This window comes from Aquarana catesbeiana, linkage group LG11 (assembly GCF_042186555.1).
Source record: "Aquarana catesbeiana isolate 2022-GZ linkage group LG11, ASM4218655v1, whole genome shotgun sequence".
Classification (NCBI taxonomy): domain Eukaryota; kingdom Metazoa; phylum Chordata; class Amphibia; order Anura; family Ranidae; genus Aquarana; species Aquarana catesbeiana.
In genome coordinates, this window is record NC_133334.1 from 267,732,718 (window position 1) to 267,760,436 (window position 27,719).

Below are 27,719 nucleotides of genomic sequence, written 5' to 3' on the forward strand. Positions count from 1 at the left end.
ACAATGACTGGTAAAGCTTGGAGTGGTGACATCATGCATAGGTTCCTATGTCCCATCTGATGTTGGCGCTCCTTCCTCTCTCCTGCATACACCACCGGCTCACACAGGGGATAACATGACTGGACAGCCTGAAAATAGGTGTTTACATTTTTTCTACACAGGTTAGCCATCATAGGCATTAGGAGGGGGGATTTTATAATATTTCAGTTAATGGGAGCTACATATGTCATAGTCACACTATAATACTTGTTGCAGGACCGTGCCGGGATCAATACCCCAACGGTACGGTGCTGCAACAAGTACTATAGTGTGAATATTCCATATTGTATGTAGCTCCCATTAACTGAAATATTGAAAAAAAAAACCCACTGGGTAGTGAGTGCTAAATCACCAGTGCTGCAAGAAACCTCAACCTCATTGTGCAAATAAAGCACAGGAAATGTCATATAACAATTCATCAAATACAATAATTCTAAGATAGCCCTACTGGGTAGTGAATCCAAATCACCAGTGCTGCAAGAACACACAATTGTGCAAATATATAAATAAACAAAATAATTTCATATAATAATCAATAAAAAGCATCCAAAAAACATGGCTATGAATGGACTTTATGGCTATGGATGAACTTTGTATTGATTATTATATAAAATGAGTTTGTTTATTTATTTATATATTTGCACAATTGTGTGTTTTTGCAGCACTGGTGATTTGGATTCACTGAGAGAGAGGCAGAGAGAGACATTGGGATCAGAGAGACGGTGGAGCTGAGGGAAAGGGGGGCTGAGAGAGGGAGAGGGGCCTGAGGGGGAGATGAGAGAGACTGCTAGCCCTACCTTCCATGCCAGTCTGTCTCCTTGATCCGGGGGTGCTTTGATCCTTCCAGCGGCTCCCTGGCAACGTCCGCCTCCTTGCATGTCGTCTGGGTCCTCAGTCAGCCTGTTCTCCGGGCCTCATGTTAGTGCGGAGAGGAAGTTCGAGCAATCCATGCTCTGGAGGCACGGGAGATGCTGCGCCCGCCGCTTCTCATCTCTTGGGGGGGCGGGGTCAGGGGGGCTAGGTCAAGGAGGAGGCGGCTGTGATGGAACTATTCTCCCCAGTCCTGGGCTCTCAGGCAGCCAGCCTATCTGTCCTCGGCTCAGCCCCCTCGCTGATCACCACCGTGAGACTGATCCCCCAGCCGCCCGCCCGTACTCCAAGAACGGCCGCTGTTGCTGAGCAACGTGTATTCTCCTGCATCATAAGTTTAACAAGGGGCTTTTATTCCCGTGCTAGACGGTCCACACTCATGACAGCGCCCCTCTGAATTTTGCGCCGGGGCGGTGGCCCCCCTCGCACCCCCCACGCTACGCCACTGCAGAGGAGCCAGAAGCCTACTAGTCCTCACAGTTCCAGGGTATTCCATGCTGCTCATCCCTATCCAAACTACTACTCTAAAAAAAAAAAACCTAGAACCTGGGTGCTCAACATGTGGCCCTCCAGCTGTTGCGCAAATACAAGTCCCATGAGGCATTGCATGCTGCTGACCATTGCAAGCATGACTCCCAAAGGGAGAGGCATGATGGGACTTGTAGTTCCGCAACAGCTTGAGGGCCACAGGTTGAGGACCCATTCCCTAAAAGAAACCCCTAGAATGATCTTCGAGCCTGAGGAAGAATGGCAAAAAATGCTGTGTGCCTGGCTGTGCATGCTGGGAGTTGGGGACATAAGACCAAACTACCAGCGGCTCCTGAGTGAGTAGCGCTACAATTGTAAGCACCTCTGCCAGTGTTAAATGGTTTGTCCCATCCTTGTAAACTGAAAAATCTGTAAGAGAGCTTGTTCTTTTGAAAATCAGCAGACTTACTCTACTTGCTGGATCACCAGATCAGATTTGGGCGGCACAGTGGTGTAGTGGGTAGCACTCTTCCCTAGCAGTAAAAAGGGTCACTGGTTCAAACCACGACGCTACCTGCCTGGAGTTTGCATGTTCTCCCTGTGCCTGCGTGGGTTTCCTCCGGGTACTCCGGTTTCCTCTCACACTCACCTCTCAGACATGCTGGAAGGTTAATTTGGCTTAATACCGCTTTAATTATCGGGTCATCTATGGGCATCCTAAGCATGCAAGGATCTCCAGAACCACCAACAATAATTCCTTACAGAGCAGCCTTGATATATTTGAATTATCGGGCCATCTATGGACAACCTATCACTGGCAAGGATTTCCAGAACCACCGGTAATAATTCCTTACAGAGCAGCCTTGATATACTCCGATTATAGGAGCAGAAATTAATTCCTAACCAGATAAAGCTTTTATTAATGATCATTTAAAGGGATTTCTGTTCAGCAAGTGGATATGGTCACTTTGCTAACAAAGAATTAAGCCGATATCTCAAAGCAAATCTGTCCGTCCGCGCTCCCTGCAGGGAACCAAAACTCTGGCAGACATTAAGAGTCATCAGATTTAGAGATACTTAGAGAAATATTTAGTACATCGCTCAAACGGTAAATGTAATGCTTGCCAAAGAAAAGATTAGACCATCAGAAGATTTGTTACAAGCGCACAAGTTTTTCTTTTTTTTTCATCGTTATTTGCTGGCGAGCCGGAGCGAGGTATAATACGGAGTTATAAAATATTTGTATATGAAGGTCTTATCACCAGGCAAGGGGCAATTAAATCCTAAATAAGAGTAACGGCCAGTACTTTGTAAGGTATACGGCCTTTAATAATGCGGGAGAGTAATTACCGAATGTGACCGTCTTTCCTCACACAAGACAACCTATTTTTCTTTCCCGGCCAATGGGGCATTTCGCGTCTTCTCCTTCCCGTATATCAGGGTAATGAGTCTTCTTCATTGACCGGTTCAGGCTTAACTCCGTATTGTAAGTTGAATGAAAGCAGCTGGTCTCCGAGCATTAGTGTGCAAAGGGTCGGAAAAATAGATCAAGATTAGAAAGGATAAACCTGAGGACTTTGGTATAAATCTGCGGGGTGGAGGAACACGATGGGTTTAATGTTTTAGCCTTTGTTCTATTCCTAGGATGGCGGGATCACAGTTGTGCCTGAGGTTGTAGGGACATTAGGAGGAGGCCGATGGGCTATTTGTGAATGTGACTCGACTCCAGAATAGGATGACTCTGATTAGATCAATACATGGAGAAGGATTCCGACTCAACTCTATCCCCTTTGTGCTGGACTCTAAGGGGGTCATGAACCTTGGTATAGAGTTTCTGCTTGCTAATTGTGTGCCTTGGGTCTTACTATCCACACTGTATAGACATTTATAGTATCCTCATACTAAGCAAGATGCTTTTATAAAAAAATTCCCCAAATGTTTTTATATGGCTCTAAAAGTATCATTTATTTTCTATTTTCTATGTATAATCCTGGTGGTTCCCTGACATTTCGTCACCCTATCAGGCCTATGAGAACATTCCAGAAAATTCCTCTCCCCTATGTTCCTCTAAATGTATTTCCACTAATGTGCTCTTCTCTTCTATTTGTTTCCTTGAGTCTGCTCCTCTTCTGTTCTCTCACTTCTCCTCTCCTCTTCTCTCCTTTTTTCCCCTCTCATTTCTCCTCTCCACTCCACTCCTCTCCCTTCTCCTCTCCTCCCACTTTTCTTCTCCTCTCACTTTTCTTCTCCTCTCACTTTTCCTCTCACTTCTCCGATCTTCTCCTCTCCATTCTCCTCTACTCTTCCTTTGCCTCTCCTCGCCTCTCACTTCTCCTCTCTTCTCCTCTGCCTTAGCCTCTCTTCTCCCTTCTCCTCTCCTTTCCTCTCCTCCCCTTTCCTTCCCTTCTTTCCACCCCTCAATTCACATACTCTTCTCTTTCTTTCATTCCCTTCCCCTCCTCTGCACGCCATTCTTTTCTTCTACTCTCCACCTCTTTTACATTCCCTTCACTCCCCTCTCCTCTCCAATCCTTTTACCTCATCTGATGTCTCCTTTCCTCTCCTCTCACTTCACTTTTCCTCTCCTATCTTTTATCTTCTCCTCTCCTTTCCTCCCCTCAATTTTTATATTCTCCTTCCCTTCCCCTCCTCTGCACTTCCTTTTTTTTCTTCTGCTCTCCACTCCCCTTTTACATTCCCTTCACTCTCCTCTTCTCTCCGATCCTCTTACCTCATCACCCCTCCCTTCCTCTGTTATCTATTTCACTCCTTTTCTTTCCCACACCTCCTAAACCCACCTTATGCCTCTTCTCCTCTCCCCTCTCCTCACCCCTCCCCTCTCCTCTCCCTTCTCCACTCCTCTCCCTTCTCACTTTTCCTCTCACTTCTCCGATCTTCTCCTCTCCATTCTCCTCTACTCTCCCTTTGCCTCTCCTCGCCTCTCACTTCTCCTCTCTTCTCCTCTGCCTTAGCCTCTCTTCTCCCTTCTCCTCTCCTTTCCTCTCCTCCCCTTTCCTTCCCTTCTTTCCACCCCTCAATTCACATACTCTTCTCTTTCTTTCATTCCCTTCCCCTCCTCTGCACTCCATTCTTTTCTTCTACTCTCCACCTCTTTTACATTCCCTTCACTCCCCTCTCCTCTCCAATCCTTTTACCTCATCTCATGTCTCCTTTCCTCTCCTCTCACTTCACTTTTCCTCTCCTATCCTTTATCTTCTCCTCTCCTTCTCTCCTTTCCTCCCCTCAATTTTTATACTCTCCTTCCCTTCCCCTCCTCTGCACTTCCTTTTTTTTTCTTCTGCTCTCCACTCCCCTTTTACATTCCCTTCACTCTCCTCTTCTGTCCTCTTACCTCCTCACCCCTCCCTTCCTCTGTTATCTATTTCACTCCTTTTCTTTCCCACACCTTCTAAACCCACCGTATGCCTCTTCTCCTCTCCCCTCTCCTCTCCCCTCACCCCTCCCCTCTCCTCTCCCTTCTCCTCTCCCCTCTCCCATCTCCTCTCCCCTCTCCTCTCCTCTCCCCTCTCCCTTCTCCTCTCCCCTCTCCCTTCTCCTCTCCTCTCATTTCTCCTTTCTCTTCTCTCTCCTCTTGCTTCTCCTCTCCCCTCTCCTCTCCCTTCTCCACTCCTCTCTCCTTTCACTTCTCCTCTCCTCATTCCACTCATTTCTCCTTTCTCTTCTCTCTCCTCTCCCTTCTCCACTCCTCTCCCCTCTCCTCTCATTTCTCCTCTCCCTTCTCCTCTCCTTTAATTTCTCCTCTCGTTTCTCTTCTCTCCTCTCCCTTCTCTCTTACCCTCTCCTTTCCTCTGCTCTCCTTCCCTCCCATTCCCTTCCTTTCCCTTCTTTCCTCCTCTCAATTTACATGAACCTCGGTATAGACTTTTTGCTTGTTAATTGAGTTCCTTGGGTCCTACTATCCACACTGTATAGACGTTTATAGTATTATCATACTAAGCAAAGCTGCTTTTTCTCTATTTTTTCCCCAAATGTTATTAAATGGCACTAAAAGTATCATTTATTTTCTGTTTACATAATCTTGGTGGTTCCCTGCAGTTTGGCAACTAGATTGAGATAAGTATCATAGGAATTTCCTATGATACTTTGCCCCATCTAGTGATGAAATTCAGTATTCAGGGGAAATTCAGGGGAAGGCAAACTTTAAAAAACAATACCAAGTTTAGCCACTAGATGGAGCTAAGTATCATAACAATGTCCTATAATACTTAGCTCCATCTAGTGGCCCAATGCAGCATTTTCCGGTTTAACTCAATGATTTACATTCAAAGTTTGCTTTCTCTGGTCTATACACTTATGGAAAATACCAAGTGTAGCCTCTAGGTTGGAAGAAGTATCATTGGAATTTTCTATAATACTTAGCCCCATCTAGTGACCAAATATAGTATTTTCTGATTTAACTCAATGATTTTAAACAGCACTGTAATCTGTTTTTTTCCCCCATTTGCATAGAATTAATGTACTTTGTAAAAAATAAAGAATTTATAATAAAAAATGTGTAAAATATCAGTCTATGCCAGGGGAGGGCAAACTTATGAAAAATACCAAGTTTGGCCACTAGATGGAGCTAAGTATCATAGGAATTTTTTATAATCCTTAGCTCCATCTAGTGGCCAAATGCAGTATTTTCTGATTGAAATCAATGATTTACATTCAAACAGCTCTGGGTATAGCCTATTTATTTCTTTGCCTAATTTTGCCAGAACAAACATACATGCATTTTCACTGGGTGAATGGCTATGCAAATGTTTTGTTAATTGATGAAAATGTTGCGTGACCCTCCCATTCATTGGAGGTCTGTAGGCATATGCCTCGGTTGCCCAAAGTAGATCTTCAGGTACGTTGACCACTCCGATTTTTTTTCCCATGCCTCCTGCCACAAAGGGCAACAATTCAACTGAGCCCTGATTTATGGTGAATACAGTTGACTAGGAAATCGTCTTTTATTAGACTGTTGGGGTTTTTCTTAAAGCTGCCACAGGAATGACAGGCTAAACCTGATTATTTCCTGGCTGCTAAACTGCCAACTTAGACACAATTAGGCTTTCTGCTTTTTTTAATGTATTTATTTATTTTTTAAGTGTGAGTTCCTTGTCTCTGGGGCTTGTGTTAGTATCACAATTAGAGAACAGAGCGGGGTTTTTTTTTTTTTTCTCTCTGCTCTCCGTGCCTTTGATCATTGATCCGGCCTCTCTTTTCCTCCTTGTAGAGTGCACCTTCTGAATAACATTGTGACGGGGCTAATCCTCATTATCACAGCTGTCAATGTGTTCATCACCGCGTTCTGGTTCTCTCCTCTTCACTCGACCCCTGAGGATCACAGCTTTCTCACCGCGGACGAGTGTTAACGGAACGCCGCGCGCAGAGGGCCGCAGACGTCTGCGGGAAGGCTGAAGTGTCTCGGACGATCCTCGCCGAGTACAATTACGGGCCTCACGCTGTCCGGAGATCAAGTCGCTGCTGGAAAAAAAATATATAAAGCGGGATAAGCGGCTGCTGGCTTTAGATGGACGCACTGCTGGCTATGGCAAAGATGTGAAAGACATTAAACATGATAATTATCAATTTTGCTACAATGTAACATAAGTCACATATTTTACAAAACTGTAAAACTGTGCTCCTATCTCTAGTTTAAAAGACTGTTTACAACAGTAAAATCAGTCTGTATACGCAGTAAAGCATGCTTGTAATACTCACTGTGGAAGGGGTTAATCCTCTGCATTGTGTTAAAAGGCCTTTTGATCCTGTCTTCTCTGATCCTCCACTTTTTCCACTGTCCCCAATCCATCTGCTGCTAGAACAGAGCCTTGGGGGATCTCTGCACATGCTCAGTTTGATGTGTATTGCTGGAGAGGTTTTTTTTTTTTTTCCCTTGGGAAGGTGCATGTGATCAGCACAGGGCCAATCAGCACTGTCCAGACAGAGGGTCAGGGGTCCTGCAGCCTCATAGGACAGTCATAGGAGAATGAAAACCATAGCGCCCAACTGTCCCTGATTTCGAGGGACTGTCCCTGATTTGGACCAATGTCCCCCTGTTCCTCCTTCCTCCTCACTTGTCGCTCATTTTGGTCTAATCTATATAGATGTATATAAAAAGCAATTTTTATCTATTAAAAAGTGTTTCCCAGTGCTAAACCTTTCATATGATTTCTAAATTGCTGCCAGAAGCCAATATAAAGGAATAGTAGTGGTAAAAAAAGCACTTGTGGGCTTAACCAATCTTGTTTTTTTGTACAATTCTCCTTTAAGGGGGCGTGGCAAGGGGTGTGTCCTATGCCTGCATACTTTTGCTGATAGGTGTCCCTCATTCTCATCTTAAAAAGTTGGGAGGTATGTGAAAACTCCAAGCTTTATCCAGACACTGATAGAAGTCACAAGACTGCTATATACTGCTGATGAGAAAAGTTATTTAGCAGTTTACATTTACTAAAATACTGTATTTATTGGCGTATAACACGCACTTTTTCACCCTGAGAATCGGGTGCAAATAGCGTGTGCGTGTTATACGCCAATACTACAATTTTAGCTGCCTCAGAGGCGACAGGGAGGGGGGGTGAGATGAGCGCCGTCAGATTACATGCAGTGAGATTCTGCTGTTTACTTGGCGGCCTCTGTAATAGGAAGTCCCGTCTCCTGGGCCACCATTGGACCACTGTTCTGTCTATCATAGGAGATTCTCACTGTATGTAATCTGTCGGTGCTCGTCCCGCCCCCCTCCCTGCCCTCTCTAAGCTGCAGATGGCAATGGTGAGGCTGCTGCATTGAAGGCAATGGTGAGGCTGCGGCATTGATGGCAATGGTGAGGCTGCTGCATTGATGGAAATGGTGAGGCTGCTGCATTGAAGGCAATGGTGAGGCTGCTGCATTGATGGCAATGGTGAGGCTGCTGCATTGATGGCACTGGTGAGGCTGCTGCATTGATGGCAATGGTGAGGCTGCTGCATTGATGGCAATGGTGAGGCTGCTGCATTGATGGCAATGGTGAGGCTGCTGCATTGATGGCAATGGTGAGGCTGCAGATGGGCACCGACCCTTATTTTGCTTCAAAGATCCTTATTTAAAATGTAGGTTTTTTTTCCTGAAACTTCCCTCTTAAAATGAATGTGCGTGTTATACGCCGATAAATACGGTAATTGCATTTCCATGTTCTGTGTAGTGTGGGAGATCAGATATAGTGAATGCAGGCTCCTGGGTTTAGTAACACTTTAATCACTTTGTGGCTGCAACAGGCTTCTTAGTCCTCCCATACAATGCCCTGTTCAAAGAGAACATTTATTAAGGCGGAATTCCGGCCTTCCCTTCAGTTTTGCACAGTTGTACAGGCTCCGCTCCTGGGCTGAAATTGCTTACTCTGATTTCACTGCACACTGTGAGCTGCTCGCAATGTGCATTAGAAGCTGCAGCAAGCCCACCTCATTTTCCTGTCTGGAGGACGTCCAGCATCTTCCAGCTTTTTCCTGCCCAGCCTAAATGTGTCCCTGGGCCACCCCCTTTCATTCACTGGATTTCAGTTTGTTCAATCATTGAGGGTCGATTATCACATATGGGCGTTACCCAGGAGTGCTCACTCCTCCAGAATGACACCCACCCATCAAGGTTTTTTTTTATATTTGCATAACTCCTCCCAAGTGCCAGCCCACTGCTTGCATTAAAGCATACCTCCCAACATTTTGAGATGGGAATGAGGGACACCTATCAGCCAAAGTATGCAGCCATAAGACACACCCCTTGCCACACCCCCTTAAAGGAGAATTGTACAAAAAATAAGATTGGTTAAACACACAAGTGCTTTTTTTACCACTACTATTCCTTTACATTGGCTTTTGGAATTTACAAATGCAGCAATTTAGAAATCAGATGAAAGGTTTAGCACCAGGAAACACTTTTTGATTGATAAAAAGTGCATTTTATATACAATTATATAGATCAGATCAAAATGAGGGACAAATGAGGAGGAAAGAAGGACAGAGGGATATTGCTCCAAATCAGGGACAGTTTAGAGGTATGGTTAAAGTCTGCAACCCTTCCCTCCACTTACTTCCTGGTCTCACAGGCTTTGCCATTGGCTCCCTCTACTGTCAATCAAAGCCAGTGACAAGAGAGGAGGGGGCGGGGCCAAGTCCTGCTGCCTGTGCCCAAGTCCTGCTGTCTGTGTCTATGGACGCAGGCAGCGGGGCTTGGGAGTGAGCCCACATGCGTGCCTCAATAGAGGGGGTTTGCTATGGGGGCACTCAGCTGAGAGGAGGAGTGGAGAACACCGGCAGGGGACCAGAGAAGAGGAGGTAAGTATAAGAGCAGGTAAGTATAAACCTGTTTGTTTGTTTGTTTGTTTTTTTAAAAAAAGTTTTAGTAAAAGGAGCACTGATGTACTGAAGGTTACTATGTAACTGATTTCCTTTGTATAACTCATTATTATAATAATATAATATATAATAAATGCAAAACTAAAATGTACCATAAGAGATTGTCAACATTTTTTCTGCCACTAGATGGCCTCGGTCTGATGTCTAGCATGATTCAACTTACTTCCTCTGCACCCAGGTCATCCTGGACCCGCCCCCCAGCCTGTGACTGGACAGTGAAAGGAGTAGCAGCACTTTTGCTACAATATTCAGCTTCAAGCCAGAGATTTCCACCGCCATACTTTTTTTCTGCCACTAGATGGCCTCAGTCTGATGGCCAACATCATTCAACTCACTTCCTCTGCGCCCAGGTCATTTTGTACCCACCCTTCAGCCTGTGACTGGACAGTGAAAGGAGGAGCAGCACAGTGATGGGATCATCTGTCTGTCACTCTGCTCTCTCCTCCTACCATGCTACATCTCCTATGATGCATCTGTGACATCAGGAGATCCATTGCAGCTTGCTATAGAATAAATAAAGCACATCCACGTGTACGAGATCAGACAAGATCTGGAAGGCAATGGTGACCCTGCACACTCGCTGTATTGGACGCCCTGTGGTTTATTATTCGATAACAAACTGCACCAGATCTCCTATGCTGCATGCACCAGTCTCTTGAATGTGCCGTACCAAACCTGCTGGGGCTTGTTATTTATTAATTATAATCTCTTACAACATATGTGCCAATCCCGTAGGAGACCTGGTGGAGTTTGTTATTGAGATGAATACATGCATCATAGGAGATCCTGTTCATGGGCTCTGGGAGATCCAGTGCAGTTTGTAATAGAATAATACCAACCATGACACGTCAAGTGGGGTGCATTGATGAGATCTACCTAGAAGGGACAGGTGACGTAGCCTTCCCAGGGGGCACAAAGCTACTACAGCATCGCCTATTGAAAATGAAGAGGTAGGGGGTGTAAGTTAACCACTTTAGCCCCGCAAGGTTTTACCCCCTTCATGTCCAGGCCATTTTTTGCGATACGGCACTGCATTCATTTAACTGACAATTGCGCAGGCATGCGACGCTGTACCCAAAATAAAATTGATGTCCTTTTTTCCCACAAATAGAGCTTTTTTTTGCTGGTATTTGATCATCTTCGAAGTTTTGCGCTATAAACAAAAAAAGACCGACAATTTTGAAAAAAAAAAAAAAAAAACAATATTTTTTCACTTTTTCCTATAAAACATATATATAAAAAATGTAAGAAATCAAATTTCTTCATCAATTTAGGCCAATATGTATTCTTCTACATGTTTTTGGTAAAGAAAAAAGTCCCAAAAAGGGTATATTGATTGGTTTATGCAAAAGTTATAGTGTCTAAATCTATTGGATATACTTATGGAATTTTTATTTATTTTATTCCTCCAATTATCGGTTGTCAAGGAGCGGGGGGGCCACCGCATCCTTAACAACCGGTGACTCATTCAGCTGTCAGTGGGGTTCCCCTGTTGAGAGCTGAAGTGTAAACTGAAGTCCTGGCCATTGGAGCTGTCAAAAAAAAAGCAACCAGGCAATGTTCATCAACAATAGTCACTGAAACAGAAAGATAAAAAAGAAACAATGTTTCTTTTTGTATCTTTTTGTTTATTCATCTACAGATCAAAGGGATGAACTTCAATCTGCAGATGAAAGCAACCTGTCACGTTAAAAAAAAAACACTTTTTTTTTGTTTGTTATTAAAAGTTCCTCTGTTTAACTCTGTATTAGCCCCTAATTTACTCTAATCAGCCCTAATTAACCCCTTATTGCCCACCATTTAACCACTTTGCGCTAAATGATATACCTGTACATCGTTTTGGGGAAGTGGTTGTACCAGGGTGAAGCCTGCAGATGGCATCTTTTAGAGCTGCTGGTCGGCTTACTGGTGATAACAACCCATGCGGCTCAGCAGCTGCTCGACCATTATCCCCCCCCCTCCCGCTGCCTTTAGCCGCTCCACCTGGGTCTCCCGTCCCACCAAAATTGGCTTTGATCGGGTCTCCGATGTTGTAACCCAGAAGCGACATCACAACGTCCTTTCCGGTTTACTCGGCTGCCAACGATGTTGATTTTAAAAAATCCACAATATTCCAAAATGCAGATTTTGGCATTTTGAATACTTTTACGTGCAAAGGAGGGATTTGGGGTCTTTTAGACCCCAGATCCCTCCATAAAGAGTACCTGTCACCACCTATTACTGTCACAAGGGATGTTTCCATTCCTAGTTACAGCAATAAAAGTGATCAGATTTTTTTTTTTTAAAGAGACAGTGTAAAAAAAAATAAAATGAAATACATAAGAAAAAAACAAAATAAATAAGAAAAAAATAAAATAAATTTAAAGTGCCCCTGTCCCCACGTGCTCGTACACCAAAGAAAACACATACATACAGTTGTGCTCATAAGTTTACATACCCTGGCAGAGTTTATGATTTCTTGGCCATTTTTCAGAGAATATGAATGATAACAAAAAAAACATTTCTTTCACTCATGGTTAGTGTTTTGCTAAGGCAATTTATTATCAATCAACTGTGTTCACTCTTTTTAAACCATAATGGCAACAGAAACTACCCAAATGACCCTGATCAAAAGTTTACATACCCTGGTGATTTTGGTCTGATAACATGCACACAAGTTGACACAAAGGGGTTTGAATGGCTATTAAAGGTGACCATCCTCACCTGTGATCTGTTTGCTTGTAATTAGTGTGTGTGTATAAAAGGTCTGCTGTGTGTATAAAAGCTGCACTGACGTTTCTGGATTCTGAGCCATGGGGAAAGCAAAAGAATTGTCAAAGGATGTGCGGGAAAAGGTAGTTGAACTGTATAAAACAGGAAATTGGATATAAAAAGATATCCAAGGAGTTGAGAATGCCAATCAGCAGTGTTCAAACTCTAATTAAGAAGTAGAAAATGAAGGGTTCTGTTGAAACCAAACTACGGTCAGGTAGACCAACTAAAATTTCAGCCACAACTGCCAGGAAAATTGTTCAGGATGCAAAGAAAACCCCACAAATAACTTCAGGTGAAATACAGGACTCTCTGAAAACATGTGGTGTGGCTGTTTCAAGATGCACAATAAGGAGGCACTTGAAGAAAGATGGACTGCATGATCGAGTCACCAGAAGAAAGCCATTACTGTGCAAATACCACAAACTATCCAACCTACAGTACGCCAAACAGCACAGAGACAAGCCTCAAACCTTTTAGCACAAAGTCATTTGGAGTGATGAGACCAAAATTTAGCTTTTTGGCCACAACCATAAACACTACATTTGGAGAGGAGTCAACAAGGCCTATGATGAAAGGTACACCATTCCTACTGTGAAACATGGAGGTGGATCGCTGATGTTTTGGGGGATGTGTGATCTACAAAGGCACAGGAAATTTGGTCAAAATTGATGGCAAGATGAATGCAGTATGTTATCAAAAAATACTGAAGGAACATTTGCATTCATCAGCCAGGAAGCTGCGCATGGGACGTACTTGGACATTCCAACATGAAAATGATCAAAAACACAAGGCCAAGTTGACCTGTCATTGGCTACAGCAGAATAAAGTGAAGGTTCTGGAGTGGTCCTCTCAGTCTCCTGACCTCAATATCATTGAGCCACTCTGGGGAGATCTCAAATGTGCCGTTCATGCAAGACAGCCCAAGAATTTACAGGAACTGGAGGCTTTTTGCCAAGTGGAATGGGCAGCTTTACCATCTGAGAAGATAAAGAGCCTCATCCACAAATACCACAAAAGACTTCAAGCTGTCATTGATGTTAAAGGGGGCAATACATGGTATTAAGAACTGGGGTATGTAAACTTTTGATCCGGGTCATTTGGGTAGTTTCTGTTACCATTATGAGTTTAAAAAGAGTAAACACAGTTGATTGATAATAAATGGCTTCAGCCAAACACTAACCATGAGTGAAAGAAAAGTTTTTGCGTTATCATTCATATTCTCTGAAAAATGTCCAAGAAATCATAAATTCTGCCAGGGTATTTAAACTTATGAGCACAACTGTAAGTCGCACCCGCAAATGTAAACCGTCTTCAAATCACACATGTGAGGTGTCGCCGTAATCGTCAGAGCGAGAGCAATTATTCTAGCAAAAGACCTCCTCTGTAACTCTAAACTGGTAACCATTAAAAAATGTAAACGTCGCCTATGGAGATTATAGGTCGCCTATAATGTTGCCTATTTTTAAAGCGTAACATGTTAGGTATCTATTTACTCGGTGTAACATCCTCGTTCACAATAGGCAAAGAAATTGGGCTAACTTTACTGTTTCCTTATTTTTTTATTTAAAAAGGTGTATTTTTCCCCAAAAATTGCGTTTGAAAGACCGCTGCACAAATAACGTGTGACATAAAATATTGCAACAGCCGCCGTTTTATTCTCCAGAGTCTTTGCTAAATATAATGTTTGGGGGTCCTAAGTAAATTTCTAGCAAAAAATACTGATTTTAACTTGTAAACAACAAGTGTCAAAAATAACCTTTATTATTTTCCTGACGATTTTTTTTTTTTTTGTACACTTCTATTTTATAGTTACATATTAGGTGAGGTTGAAAAAAGACACAAGTCCATCAAGTCCAACCTATGTTATAAACTATTAATAATTTAAAAAAACTTTTGCTTGCTTTGTATGTTAATATTTTTACCCCTTTGGCCTCTTTCACATGGACGATCCGTATGTCCGTTTTTCATCCTTCCGTTTTCGGATGAAAAACGGACATACATTCATCCCTATGGAGCGTCGGATGTCAGCGGTGACATGTCCGCTGACATCCGACCCCGCTCCGATCCGAAAAGTGTAACGGAGGAAAAACCTACTTTTCCATCCGTTTTCGGATCGGATCGGGTGACGACGGACACTACGGTCCGTCGTCATCCGATCCCCCCATAGGGGAGAGCGGCGCTCTGACAGGTCCGTCGCTGCACAGTGTGCAGCGATGCACCTGTCATCTTCCTGCTCAGCGGGGATCGGCGGAGCGATCCCCGCTGAGCCAGCGGATGTTCACGGGGCGGATCATCACTGATCCGCCCCGTGAGAAAGAGGCCTAAAACATATATTTACATATATATTTACATGAAAAAAGCGCAAAGTTTAAAAAAAATATATATTTCATTTGTAAATAACTTTTCAACTTGGTACCATTGCTGACAGCTGAAGTGTAAACAAAACAATTGCAGTAGGTATCGGTAATTGGTATCGGCGAGTACTAAAAAAAAAAAAAAGTATTGGTACGCATTGTAAAAATAATGGTATTGGTGCATCCCTAGTTTTAACCCCGTCTGCGCCATTGATCATTTACTAAAAACCCAACAGGAGTTCTAATCCTTCCCCACTCTACCCAAAACTAGAAAAAAAAAGTTTTGGTTGGACTTCCTTTTTCAACTTTAACTCCGTTTGTTTCCTGAAGTACTGGAAACAAATTTTGCTGCGTTTCGCTCCAAGCCCGCCAGACCCGCAAATGAGGTGTAATATAGCCTGGAGCATTAGTCAGACCCATCCCGGCCTCCAAACTTTCCAGGGAGGGATCACGGTTCGGCGGGGCCGTCAAATTGCACAAGCGTGGCGTTATCTGTCCGCCGGCCAAGCTAATTCTCTCAAAATGATTGTGTCAGGTCCGGCCAAATACTCATTTAATGAGTCAAAATCAAAAGTAAATATTAGCCATCTGTTCTGCAGCTTTATATATTGTTTTCCTAAGATCTCATCTTTTTTGTGCCACTGCCAGGGCAGAGCTGGTTTCAAATAAAAAAAAAAAAAAAATGAAAAAAAAAGCTTCTTCTCCGCAACTAAACGCGGGCGGGTTTCAAATATATACACATACGCGGCGGTACCTTAACGCTGTTACGTGATCGATGCTTTCCCGGAGAGGTGATGTGCATATTTATATGTACACAGCAGCTGCAGGGTCCTCGCAGGGAATTAGCAGATTAAAGTGGGGTATAAATTCAATTTTCAAAGTCAGATGATAAAGCAGTAATTTAGCACTGAGCGTACACCTATAGCAAGCTAATGACCCTGCTGTGATGCTAAGCGAGTTCCTGTGGCACTGCAGTCAGGAGAAAATTGTCTGCAACCTTATATCATACAACTGCGTGGTTAAATCACCAGAACTGAGATTGTAAGGGGTCATTCCACCCTTTTTGGTAGGTGTTGGAGAATTAAACCCCCTCGCAGGATTTTTCTATTGCTCCGAGATTTTATTGGTGGGATCTCTGCACTTCCCAAGTTTACTTGCCTGCTGTAAAACATTGGATCTAACGTAGAAGGCAAGATAGGAGACTCAAACGAGGAAGCCAACATATGTCGTTCAACATCGCCCCCTTCATCAGGGCTGCAAAGACCTAATAAAGGAGAATTTGGGTAAAAAAAAAAAAGTGTGGTTGCTACAGTACTCTAGGATCTGTGCCTGTACAGCCAGGGGTATGGCACGTCCGGTCCATATGCCATGTGTCATGTGTAGCACCCTCTAATGCTAGAAGTAGAAATAGGTTTTTGTTTTTAGCACAGGTAAATTTATGCACGCTTGGCTGGTAGCCAGGCCTGTCTGTTTTTGTTTCCTGGAATGGACAGAAATTCAGGGAGAGCTGGATGACTCACAGGCAGTGTCACTGAGACCTCCTCCCTCTTTCTAGAATGTACTGGAACCTTCTGGAAAGATAGGAGGAGAGGTAAGGTGGAGCTGCCTGGAGTATGCTGAGGGCCCTGACCAATCCCCAACTTGGGTTGGAGGGGGGCAGGCCCCCCAAATACTCAGGGTCAGTCCAGCTGGGTAGGAGTTGCTCGGGAGGAAGCTGGAGATGGAGTTGTAGGCTGTCATGGCCTTTGAGGAAGCTGTCTGTGGGGAGGGGGGGTGACTTTGGGCCTGGGTTTGGGTGCGGATGGGGCCTTCTCAAAACCCATGGAGGTGTCCTGGCTGGAAGGCACTGGGAGCAAGGATAGGACAGCAAGAAAAGTCAGGAAAGTCTCCAGGAGAAACACCAAGGTCCAGCCAAGAGGGCTGATGAGTGACACACAGTCAGGAGAACTGGGAGGCATGCCTGAGGGGACTGGGTGCAAGCAGTCTGGGATGGGTGCAGAGCCAGTAAGGAGGACTGTGGTGGCATGAGCAGTGAAAAGAGGCAGCTGCAGCCATGAAGGCTGGCAGGGTCTGAAGAGGTGGTACTGAGGCCAGTAGCCACATGGGACAGCTAGCACTAAGGCTACCATATTTTGCTACACCGTAGGGGCCTGCAGTCCCTGCCTGCAAAGGGCATTTTTCTTTGGGCCTGGCTGAGCCAGTGTCAGGCCTGTAATTCAGTGCTAGGTGGTCCTCGGATTTGTAGTTCTACAAGCAAGTCAGTGCTGGAGAGAGAAGAAAAGAGCTTTTGTCTCCCTAACTAATCCATATTAGTCCAGTGGGCATCCCATATGTGCCCTTTCCCAACTAATTCATATTGGTCCACTGGGCATCCCATGTCCATGTCCCCTTTCCCCATCCAAGTTATAATTCCCTCAATCAAAACAACAAAATAACAAGTACAAGGACTATTTCTTGACTACTGAATATCTGGAAATTAGTGTGCCTGGCTGTACAGGGTGAGAGATGGACCACTATGGGGGGTACCACTACAAATGCATGTGCCAGCTCAGGGATTGTCATTCGCTTAAATGCAGCCCCTGACATCAACAAAGGGCCGCACATAATGTTCAATATATGTAATGCTTGAGAGGACTGTCAGAATCTGCAGACCTAATACAGGAAATGAGGGTCAGAGAGTGTGGAAATGCTTCATATTTGGCTGCGGATATGCTACAGAAGACAAAACAAAACTGAGGACCCCGGGCTACACATCTTATACCCAAGGGCCGCAGGCTGGGCACCAGGGCGCTAGCTCATGGTATTTTGGTTATGGCTGTTTGAGTTTAAGCATGAGCATGCACATGTTGGTGAGCATTGGTGTACTGTACATCCCTGATGCTGGGCTTGGAAGGGAAAGAATAAAAGTCTTTTGTGGAGTCTTTTTGCCAGCTACCCTGTGTGTTGAGATTGCTGTTATTCCTGATTACATCTTTCTGAACTGGATTGCCTAATTCTGCTCATGGCTCAAGCCTCTGCTACTGACTGTTGTCCATTCTATATTTCATATTGCCTACTGCCTGCCTTGACCCGTAACTGACTACTCTCTTGCCTGACACCTGTCTTTACCCCTGCCTGGACCTTGACTACTTTCTTGCCTGCCGCCTGCCTTGACCTCTGCCTGGACCCTGACTATTCTCTTCTCTGCTGCCTGTTTTGAACTCTGCCTGTACTCTAACAATCCTCTGACGCTTTTACCTGGACATTGACTACTTGCTTGCCTGCTGCCTTTCTTGACCTCTGCCTGGACTCTAACTGCTTGATTGCCTGCCTCCTGTCTTGACCTCTGTCTGCCTTGATCCTGACTATTCTCTTGTCTGCTGCCTGCCATGACCTCTGCCTAGACTCCCACTATTCTCTTGCCTGCCTCCTAGCTTGACCTCTACCTGAGCCCTGACTACTTGCTTACCTGCCACCTACCTTGATCTCTGCCTGGACCCTGACTATCCTCTTGCCTGCTGCCTGCTTTGAACTCTGCCTGGACTCTAACAATTCTTTTGTCTGTCGCCTGCCTTAATCTTTACCTGGACTGTGGCTACTTGCTTGCCTGCTGCCTGTCTTGACCTCTGCCTGGACCCTGACTATTCTCTTTCCTGCTGCCTGCCTGGACCCTGACTACTTGTTTCCCGCCTTGATCCCTGCCTGGAACCTGACTATTCTATTGCCTGCCTCCTGTCTTGAATTTTACTTGGACCCTGACAACTTGCTTGCCTGCTGCCTACCTTGACCTCTGCCTGGACCTGGAGTATTCTCTTCACTTCCACCTTCACATCATCAGCTTGGACATTAAATTGCTGTCTAATTAATCCTGTCTCCTTAGTGTAGTAACACTGCTCTTGCAACCCATTGGAATACAGGTGGGACACATTAAAAATGTATATATATATATATATATATATATATATATATATATATATATATATATGTACTATAAATACCTGCAAAAAATAGCTTATAGGAGGGAATGATATAAAGTATGTAAATTGTTGGCATTATATACTGTAAATACATGCAATAAATAATTAGAGAGTATTAAAAGGGCTCATTAAAAATATACAGTATGTAAAATGTTGGTGTTATTTACTGTAAATAACTGCAATAAATAAATACATAAGAATATAGAAAGGACTGATGGGAATGTACAGTATGTAAATGGTTGGCGCTATATACTGTAAATAACTTCAATAAATAAATAGGAGTATAGGAGGGACGCATTAATAATGTACAGTATGTAAATTGTTGGAGCTATATACTGTAAATAACTGCAATAAACAAATATGATTATAGTATATAATATGATAAAATATATATAAAATATAAAATATGATTATAGGTGGGACTAATGTGAAAGTACAGTATGTCAATTGTTGGCACTATATACTGCAAATAACTGCAAATAAATAAAATAGGAGTATAGGAGGGACTGATGTGATTGCACAGCATGTAAACTGTTGGTGCTATATACTGTAAATACCTGCAATAAAGTATAAGAGGGACTCATTAAAAATGTACAGTATGTAATTTGTTGGTGGTATATACTGTAAATAGCTACAACAAATAAATAAGAATATAAAAAGGACTGATGGGAATGTACATTATGTAAATTGTTGATATGTAGGGTAAATAACTGCAATAAATGAATAGGAGTATAGGAGGGACTAATGTGACTGTACAGTATGTAAATTGTTGGTGCTATATACCGTAAAAAACTACAATAAATAATTAAGAGTATAGGAGGTACTGATGTAAATGTACAGTATGTACATTATTGGGGCTATATACTGTAAATGCCTACAATAAATAAATAGGAGTATAAGAGGGGCTCATTAAAAATGTACAGTGTGTAAATTGTTAGTGCCATATACTGTAAATACCTGCAATAAATAGAGTATAGGAGGGAAAGATGTGAATGTACAGTAAGTAAATTGTTGGCGCTCTGTACTGTAAATACCTGGAATAAATAAAGTATAAGAGGAACTCATTAAAAATGTAAAGTTTGTAAATTGTTGGTGCTATTTACTGTAAATACCTGCAATAAATAAAGTATAGGAGGGACAGATGTGAATGTACAGTATGTACATTTTTGGCGCCATATACTGTAAATGGCTACAATAAATAAAGTATAAGAGGGACTCATTAAAAATGTACAGTATGTAAATTGTTGATGCTGTATACTGTAAATACCTGGAATAAATATGGTATAGAAAGAACTGATGTAAATGTACATTAGGTTAAATTGTTGGCATTATATACTGTAAATACCTGTATTATTATTATTATTATACAGGATTTATATAGCCCCAACAGTTTACGCGGTACTTTACAACTTGAGGGTAGACAGTACAAATTCAATACACTTTAATACAGTAGGAATCAGAGGGCCCTGCTCCTTAGAGCTTACAATCTAAGAGGGAAGGTCAAGAGATATAAGAGGTAATAACTGTGGGGGGTGTGCTGATTGAAAAGATAAATGTAGAGTCGTTAGGGGGGGGGCAGATAGGCTTCTCTGAAGAGATGAGTTTTCAGGGATCATCTGAAAGTGGATAAAGTAGGAGAAAATCTGACAGATTGGGGTAGAGAATTCCAGAGGATGGGGGAGGCTCTGGAGAAGTCCTGAAGGCAAGCATGGGATGAGGTGACAAGGGAGTTTGAGAGCAGGAGGTCTTGGGAGGAGCGAAGAGAACGATTAGGTTGGTATTTTTAGACTAGGTTAGTGATGTAGCTGGGGGCCAGGCTGTGGATGGCTTTGTAAGTTGTTAGTATCTTGAACTTAATTCAGTGGCTGAGTGGCAGCCAATGGAGGGATTGGCAGAGGGGTATAGCAGACGCTGAGCGATTTGTGAGGTGGATGAGCCTGGCAGCAATGTTCATGATGGACTGAAGTGGGGATAGCCTATTTAGAGGCAGTGGCGTCTCCAGCTTTCATATTTAGGGGGGACACATGGGGGGACAGGGACAAAAGTAGGGGGGCAACTATAAAATGCAATTATATATATATATATATATATATATATATATATATATATATATATATATATCCTGGGGTCCTTTACTACGACCCCACAATGGCCCTTTCACATGTTCTGCAGTGACTTCCCTTCCTACTGTATTGGGGCCCCCCAGGGTGGCAGAAAACAAGAGATATATGTCACCGGCATACCAAGAAAATATAGGGATCCAAAGCAGTGGTAGAACTATCAGGGTTGCAAAGGTTGTCTTGCCACCGGGCCCTGGTGTTCTGCCACTGTAGGGTTCCCCAGCCTCCTCTTGCTGTCCTTCCCCTGCTATTGACAGCGCTGGTCTGGCATCTCTTGGAATTTACAGGCTGGTCCTCTTGTCCTAAGGATGGGAGAAATCAGTCTGTTTTTTCAGTAACTGAGAGTCCTGGTGGAGTCCTTGCTGCAACTCGCTCTTCTCCCTGCCAACGAGGATGCAGGGGAAAGAGCAGATCGGGCGGCCATGGCTGTGTGAGCGCTTGCATTATGCAGTGTCAGCGAGCAGAGGGGGAGGAATCACCCGCAGGAGCTGACTGGGGACTCTCTCCCTCTTAGACATTGATTTTTTGTAAAATGTTGCGGGGGTCAGGGCCCCCTCTGCCCCCCCCCCCCCCCCTAGGGACGCCATTGTTTAGAGGTAAGCCAACGAGGAGGGAGTTGCAGTAGTCAAGGCGGGAGATGACCAGGGAGTGGATTAGAAGCTTTGTGGTGACTTTGGTTAGGAAGGGGTGTATCATGGAGATGTTGTGGAGGTTGAGGCGGCAAATTTTGGATAGCGATAGGATGTGGGGCTAAAAGGTTAGTTCAGAGTCCAGGATTACACCTAGGACCTTGGTGTGGTGGGACAAGTTGATAGTTGAGCCGTTGATATTGACAGAGAAATCAGGGGAAGTGGCACCTGAGGGAGGAAATATCATGAGAGGTTGAGTTTGAGGAAGTGATGTGACATCCAGGCTGTCTGCTAGTAAGTTGGTGATGCGTGAGGAGACAAATGAAGAGAGCTGGGGGGTGGAGAGATAGATTTGGGTGTCATCAGCGTAGAAATGGTATTTAAAGCCATAAGAGGCAATCAACTGACCCAGGGAGGTGGTGTAGATTGAGAAAAGGAGAGGTCCAAGAACAGAACCTTGGTGGACCCCGATGGAGAAAGGAAGAGGAGAGGAGGAAGTAGAGTTGTAGATGACACTGAAGGAGCGGTGGGATAGGTAGGATGAGAACCAGTGAAGAGTACAGTCACGGAGACCAAAGGAGTGGAGTTCAATTGGGAGGAGGGGGTGGTCCACTGTAAGGAATAAATAAGAGTATAGGAGGGACAGATGTAAATGTACAGTATGTATATTGTTGGCGCTCTGTACTGTAAACACCTGCAATAAATAAATGGGAGTGTTGGTATAAGTTTGGTGATTATCAGCACCCGCCGAGCAGGTAAGGAATCAAGTCAGCACTTCTTGCGTTCTTTTTTTACCGGCTAATTAAAATAGACTTATTCTAAGTCTGGCACCCCTACCAAAGTAATTAGCTGGAAAATACACCTTTGGAGATAATTCATAGCGAGTATTAATACCGAGGGAGAGCTTATTGTCTCCATAATGTCACCACTGTGATAGGATTATCTGTGTCACCAAATACACTGACCTCTAGCTAAGCACAATCAGATCCCTATGTGGGCTCTGCCGTTGACGGGTCCGCGGGAGGGAAGGAAATGATTCTTCTGCTGAAACATGGAGCGAGACAAATTATACGGTAGAGACACCGCCGCGCATGAATCGAGAAATCATCAAGGCATCCTACGCAGCCCTTAAAGGGACAGCAAACAATAAACCCTAACAATGAACTACTTTGATTTCATCCCGTTTGGTCTGTTATATATACCAATAAATGCATTTCGTTATATCTGTTTAATAAATGCAAAAAAATAGCCATTGATCCTGCCAGAAATCCATTGGGCTGGAGATTTCCTGTGCTCATTGCAGTGCTGCACTATGGTCAGTTAAATAGCTCCCAGTTTTCTCTTTGGACTACAAAACAAAGCCCCCTTTCTCCCCCCATGTTATGGAGAAAAGGAGAGGGAGGAGGCAGTCTGTAATCCTAACACTTCCTGTTCTAGGGTGATAATGCTGCTTTTTTATAAATACATTACAGGGAGTGTTGTCGCCCTATGATAGGAAGCGTCAGGAATCAGCAACAGGGATGGCCAGGAAGGGGGAACTAGGACTGGAACCAGGAACAAGGGGAGCAGGTTCAAGGCAGCAGGGTACAAGACAGGGGCATGATTTAGCAGCAAGCATGCATCTGGCTGGCAGACAAAACACTAAAGCACAAGGGAACAAAAGAGGAGGGACTAAATACTCTCCCAACAGCCAGCACCAGGTGGAGAATAATTACTGGGATCTGCTGGGAGACACCCACTGGTGGACACTGGAACTACAACATTCTACTCTGGGAGCCACAGTGCCACCAGCAGGTAATTCAGGCCCTAACAGGAAGTGTGTTACAGGCAGAAAATGGAAAAAATAAAAAATAAAACGACTGCAACCATTACATCTAAAGACTGGTAAACTGCAATATATTACATTTTTGTTCTTAGATATTGTTTAACCACTTGCTTACAGGGCACCTAAACCCCCCTCCTGCCCAGACCAATTTTCAGCTTTTAGCGCTGTCACTCTTTGAACGACAATTGTACGGTCATGCAGCACTGTACCCAAATCAAATTTTTATATTTTTTTTCCCACAAATAGAGCTTTCTTTTGGTGGTATTTGATCACCTCTGGGTTTTTTATTTTTTTTCCATTTTTCAGGCTACGCTACAACATAGTAGGGGATTTGGCGGACACCTTCTTCTCTCCCACCCCCCCCGTCATGAGAGAACTGACTTGATCTGGACACTGTTTGGCTCCTTGCTGCTCAGCTGTCCCTAGGTGACAACGTAAGCTTTTTGTTCCATTCCCTTGTTTTTACATAGGACTGGTTTTTATCATCAGCAAGATTGAATAAATTCATTTATTATTCTTCATCTATTGTGGGACTGCTTGTTTCCTTACCCATCGAGCGCTGGATGTTAGTATTTTGACTGTTCTGATCCGTACCTTCCAGCTATGGTTTTTATCCAGCCGCACTGGGCTCAGACCCCTCTCCATTAACTTTTACTTCCCCCACCCCCCCCCATTTTCAGCTTCACACTTGTCTACTTTTTAGCGCTGGTGACTTTTTTGCTCTCATTGTATTTCTTTACCGTAATGGCGCATACACACGGGTGGACTTTTCAACCGGACTGGTCCGACGGCCTTTCCAACGGACTTTCAACGGACTTTTGACGGACTTCCGAACGAATGGACTTGCCTACACACGATCACACCAAAGTCCGACGGATTCGTACGTGATGACGTATGACCGGACTAAAATAAGGAAGTTGATAGCCAATAGCTGCCCTAGCGTGGGTTTTCCTCCGTCCGACTAGCATACAGGCGAGCGGATTTTTCGACCGGACTCGAGTCCGTCGGACAAATTTGAAACATGTTCCAAATCTAAAGTCCGTCAGATTTTTGACCGAAAAAGTCCGCTGCAGGTCCGATGGAGCCCACACACGGTCGGATTGTCCGCCGGAATCGGTCTGTTGGACCAGTCCGGTCGAAAAAGGTCCGTCCGTGTGTACACGGCATAAGGCTTCATGTAAGCTAGCTAAACTTGAGTTTAGGAGCTTTTGGTGTTTTTTGTTTTTTTTTATAAAGCTCCTAAACTCAACTCCATAAAAGCCTAAGGGGGTTATCTACTAAAGGAAAATCCACTTTGCACTGCAAGTGCACTTGGAAGTAAAGCCGCTCCGAGGGGGACATGCAAGGAACATTAAAAAAACAGCATTTTCGCTTGCACATGATTGGATGATAAAATCAGCAGAGCTTCCCCTCATTTTGGATCTACCCCTTAGATTTAGAGCGACTGCTCTTCCGAGTGCACTTGCAGTGCAAAGTGGATTTGCCTTTTCGTAAATAACCCCCATAGGCTTTTAGCAGAGTTTAGAAGCTGCTGCGGTTAGGTGAGCTTCAACCTCCTACAACCACCCTCTCCTGAATGTGGAAGAATCCCGTTCAGGATAAGAATGGTTTGAACGCCGGCCACTGGAAAAAGCAAAACGATTTTGCCGCAGTTTTTCAGCATTTTCCTGTGGCTGCAGTAAATGTAGGCAGGGTGTACAGTACATGAAGCCTAAGTGGAGTCTTCCTCCTGGCTGTGTTGTGTGGCAGACAGCATTAGATGGGCAAAAACAGCTTTCTTATATAAGTATATTCCATCCATGTATTTAGCTGTTTGCTTGGAGCTCAGATTTAAGAAGGCGGGAGGTGGGGGGGGGGATAGGGGCTGTGCCGGGACAAGGTCATCTAGAGCCCAGGGCAAACATGCCAAATTGCGCCCACCCCCCCCCAATATGTATGAGCAATATGTTTAAGTGAAAATCCCCTCCCCTTCCAAAAAAAGTTGAGCACTGATATGCATGCTTAATTCCTAAGCAAGAAATCCACCCCCCCTTCCTGAAATTGCCCCTCCCAGCACAAATCTTTCCCCCCTATTACCCCAGCTCAAATTTTCTCTACCTATATGGCCCTAGCACAAATCCCCCCCCCCACAACAAAAAATTCCCACTCCTAGCACATATCCCCTACCCTTCAAATTACCCATCTAAGCACTAATCCTCTCCCCTCACTCCAAATCCCCCCCCCTTCCTGCACAAAGTCCCCTCCCCAAATCTGGCATAAATTCCCCCCGGCACAGATACCCCCCAATCATCCCTACTAACACAAATCCTCTTCCCCTATCCCCACTCCCAACACAAATCCCCCCAAATAACCATTCCTAGCACACCTCCCCATATTTGCCCTCCTAGGACATTTCTTACCCCCTTCCTCTCCCCCCAAATTCCCCTTCTCAACACAAATCCCCTCCCCCATCTGCTTGTGGTGCCCCCCCCCCAAGTGTCACATGGTACCACAGTGCCCAGGGCAACCGCCCCCTCCTGCCCACCCCTTGTCCCGGCCCTGGATAGGGGAGATGGATTTGTGGGCCTATATATAAAATTTTTGGTGTTAAAAACCTAAATAATTTTGTTGAAAAATCTACAAGACATTGTGAGATCACAGCTGCTTCCGGAGCCGCTCTCCAAGGTGCTGAAGTTACATGAGAACTGACTCCGGGCCAACGCCAAGTTTCATTCCAAGTGTACTCTCCACGACTTCTTCTATAGAGATGATTATTGAGCCTTCGCTGATTGAGCCTCTCCTAATGAATACTTCTTAATGATTCACAATCAATTCTATTAATCACAACAACACGGTGCAATTAGGACAACACAAGGTCCTCTCCAGACTTCATTGTGTCAAATGAAGTGCAGAGATCTTCTCTACCAGGCTGTGGGGTTGGGTCAGTTTTGTCATAAAACATTCTATGCGGGTAACAGGGGCATTCCCAAAATATTATTTTAATAAAAGAAAATGAATACATGCATGAGAATATTAATACTTACCATCAGAATCCAACCCTGGAAGGAGGAGAATGTGGAAAAAAAAGTATGGAGGAGAGGATGTGAGGAGAAAGGAAAGATCGGAGGAAGGATAAAAGGGAGGAAAGAAGGAAGGAATGAAGGCAGAAAAGAAGGAAAAGATGAAGGGAGGAAAGAAGGGAGGAAGGGAGGAAAGAAGGGAGGAAGGGAGGAAGGAAGGAAGGAAGGAAGGAAGGAAGGAAGGAAGGAAGGGAGGGAGGGAGGGAGGGAGGGAGGGAGGGAGGAAGGAAGGAAGGAAGGAAGGAAGGAAGGAAGGAAGGAAGGAAGGAAGGAAGGAAGGAAGGAAGGAAGGAAGGAAGGAAGGAAGGAAGGAAGGAAGGGAGGAAGGAAGGGATTAAAGGAGAGAGGAACTGAAAAGAAGAATGAATGAAGCCAAGGAGGGGAAGGGAAAAAAGGGGGAAGTAAAAAGTAATAAAAGGAAAAGAGAAAGAAAAGAGGGCAAAAACAGGAAGGAAGGAAAGAAGGGAGGGTGGAAATTGAAGCAAAGAAGGGAAACAAAAGGGATTTTAGAGGAAAGAGATATGAAAGGGAAGTGAAAGAAAATGAAAAAGGTAAGAGAAAGGGAAGGTAGGGGCAAAGGGAAAAGAAAGGGAAAGAGGAAAAGAAAGAGAAGGGGAAAGATAAAGGAAAGGAAAAGAGAGGGAAAGAGAAAGGGAAGGGAAAGAGAAAGGGAAGGGAAAGAAAAAGGGAAGGGAAAGAGAAAGAAAAGAGAAAGGAAACAATAATGGGATGGGAGAAGAAATGGAAGGGAAAGAGAAAGGGAATGCAATGGGAAAGGAAAGGAAAGGAAAGGAAAGGAAAGGAAAGGAAAGGAAAGGAAAGGAAAGGAAAGGAAAGAGAAAGGGAAATGGAAAGAGAAAAGAGAGGGAAAAGATAAAGGGACAATGAAAGGAAAAGAGAAAGGAAAGGGAAAAAAGAAAGGAATGGAAAGGAAAGGGTAGGGAAAGAGAAGGAAAGTAAAGAAAAAGGTAAAGGAAAGGAAAAGATAAAGGGATAGGAGAAGAAATGGAAGGGAACGAGAAAGGAAAAGAAAGAGAATAGAATGAGAAATAAAAGGAAAGAGAAAGGAAAATGAAAGAGAAAGGGGAAAGGGAAAGGAAAGGAAATGGAAAGACAAAATGAAAGGGAAGAGAAATAGAAAGGTAAGGGAAAGAGAAAAGAGAGAGAACAAGAAAGGGAAATTGAAAGGAAAGGGAAAGAGAAAGGAATGGAAAGGAAAGGGTAGGAAAAGAAAAAGGGAAGGGAAAGAGTGACTTGGAAACCT

At 44.0% G+C, this 27,719-nt stretch overlaps 1 protein-coding gene across 1 annotated transcript in view; it reads left to right on the forward strand.

Annotated features, from left to right (window-relative positions):
• The window catches only part of LOC141111785 (ninjurin-2-like), a 101,896-nt gene extending 94,454 nt beyond the window's left edge, over positions 1 to 7,442 (forward strand). Inside the window, exon 4 of the mRNA XM_073603920.1 lies at positions 6,605 to 7,442. Within this exon, the coding sequence (XP_073460021.1) occupies positions 6,605 to 6,743 (139 nt within the window). The 3' untranslated portion in view covers positions 6,744 to 7,442. The remainder of the gene's footprint in view (positions 1 to 6,604) is intronic.
• Positions 7,443 to 27,719: the final 20,277 nt, after the last annotated feature.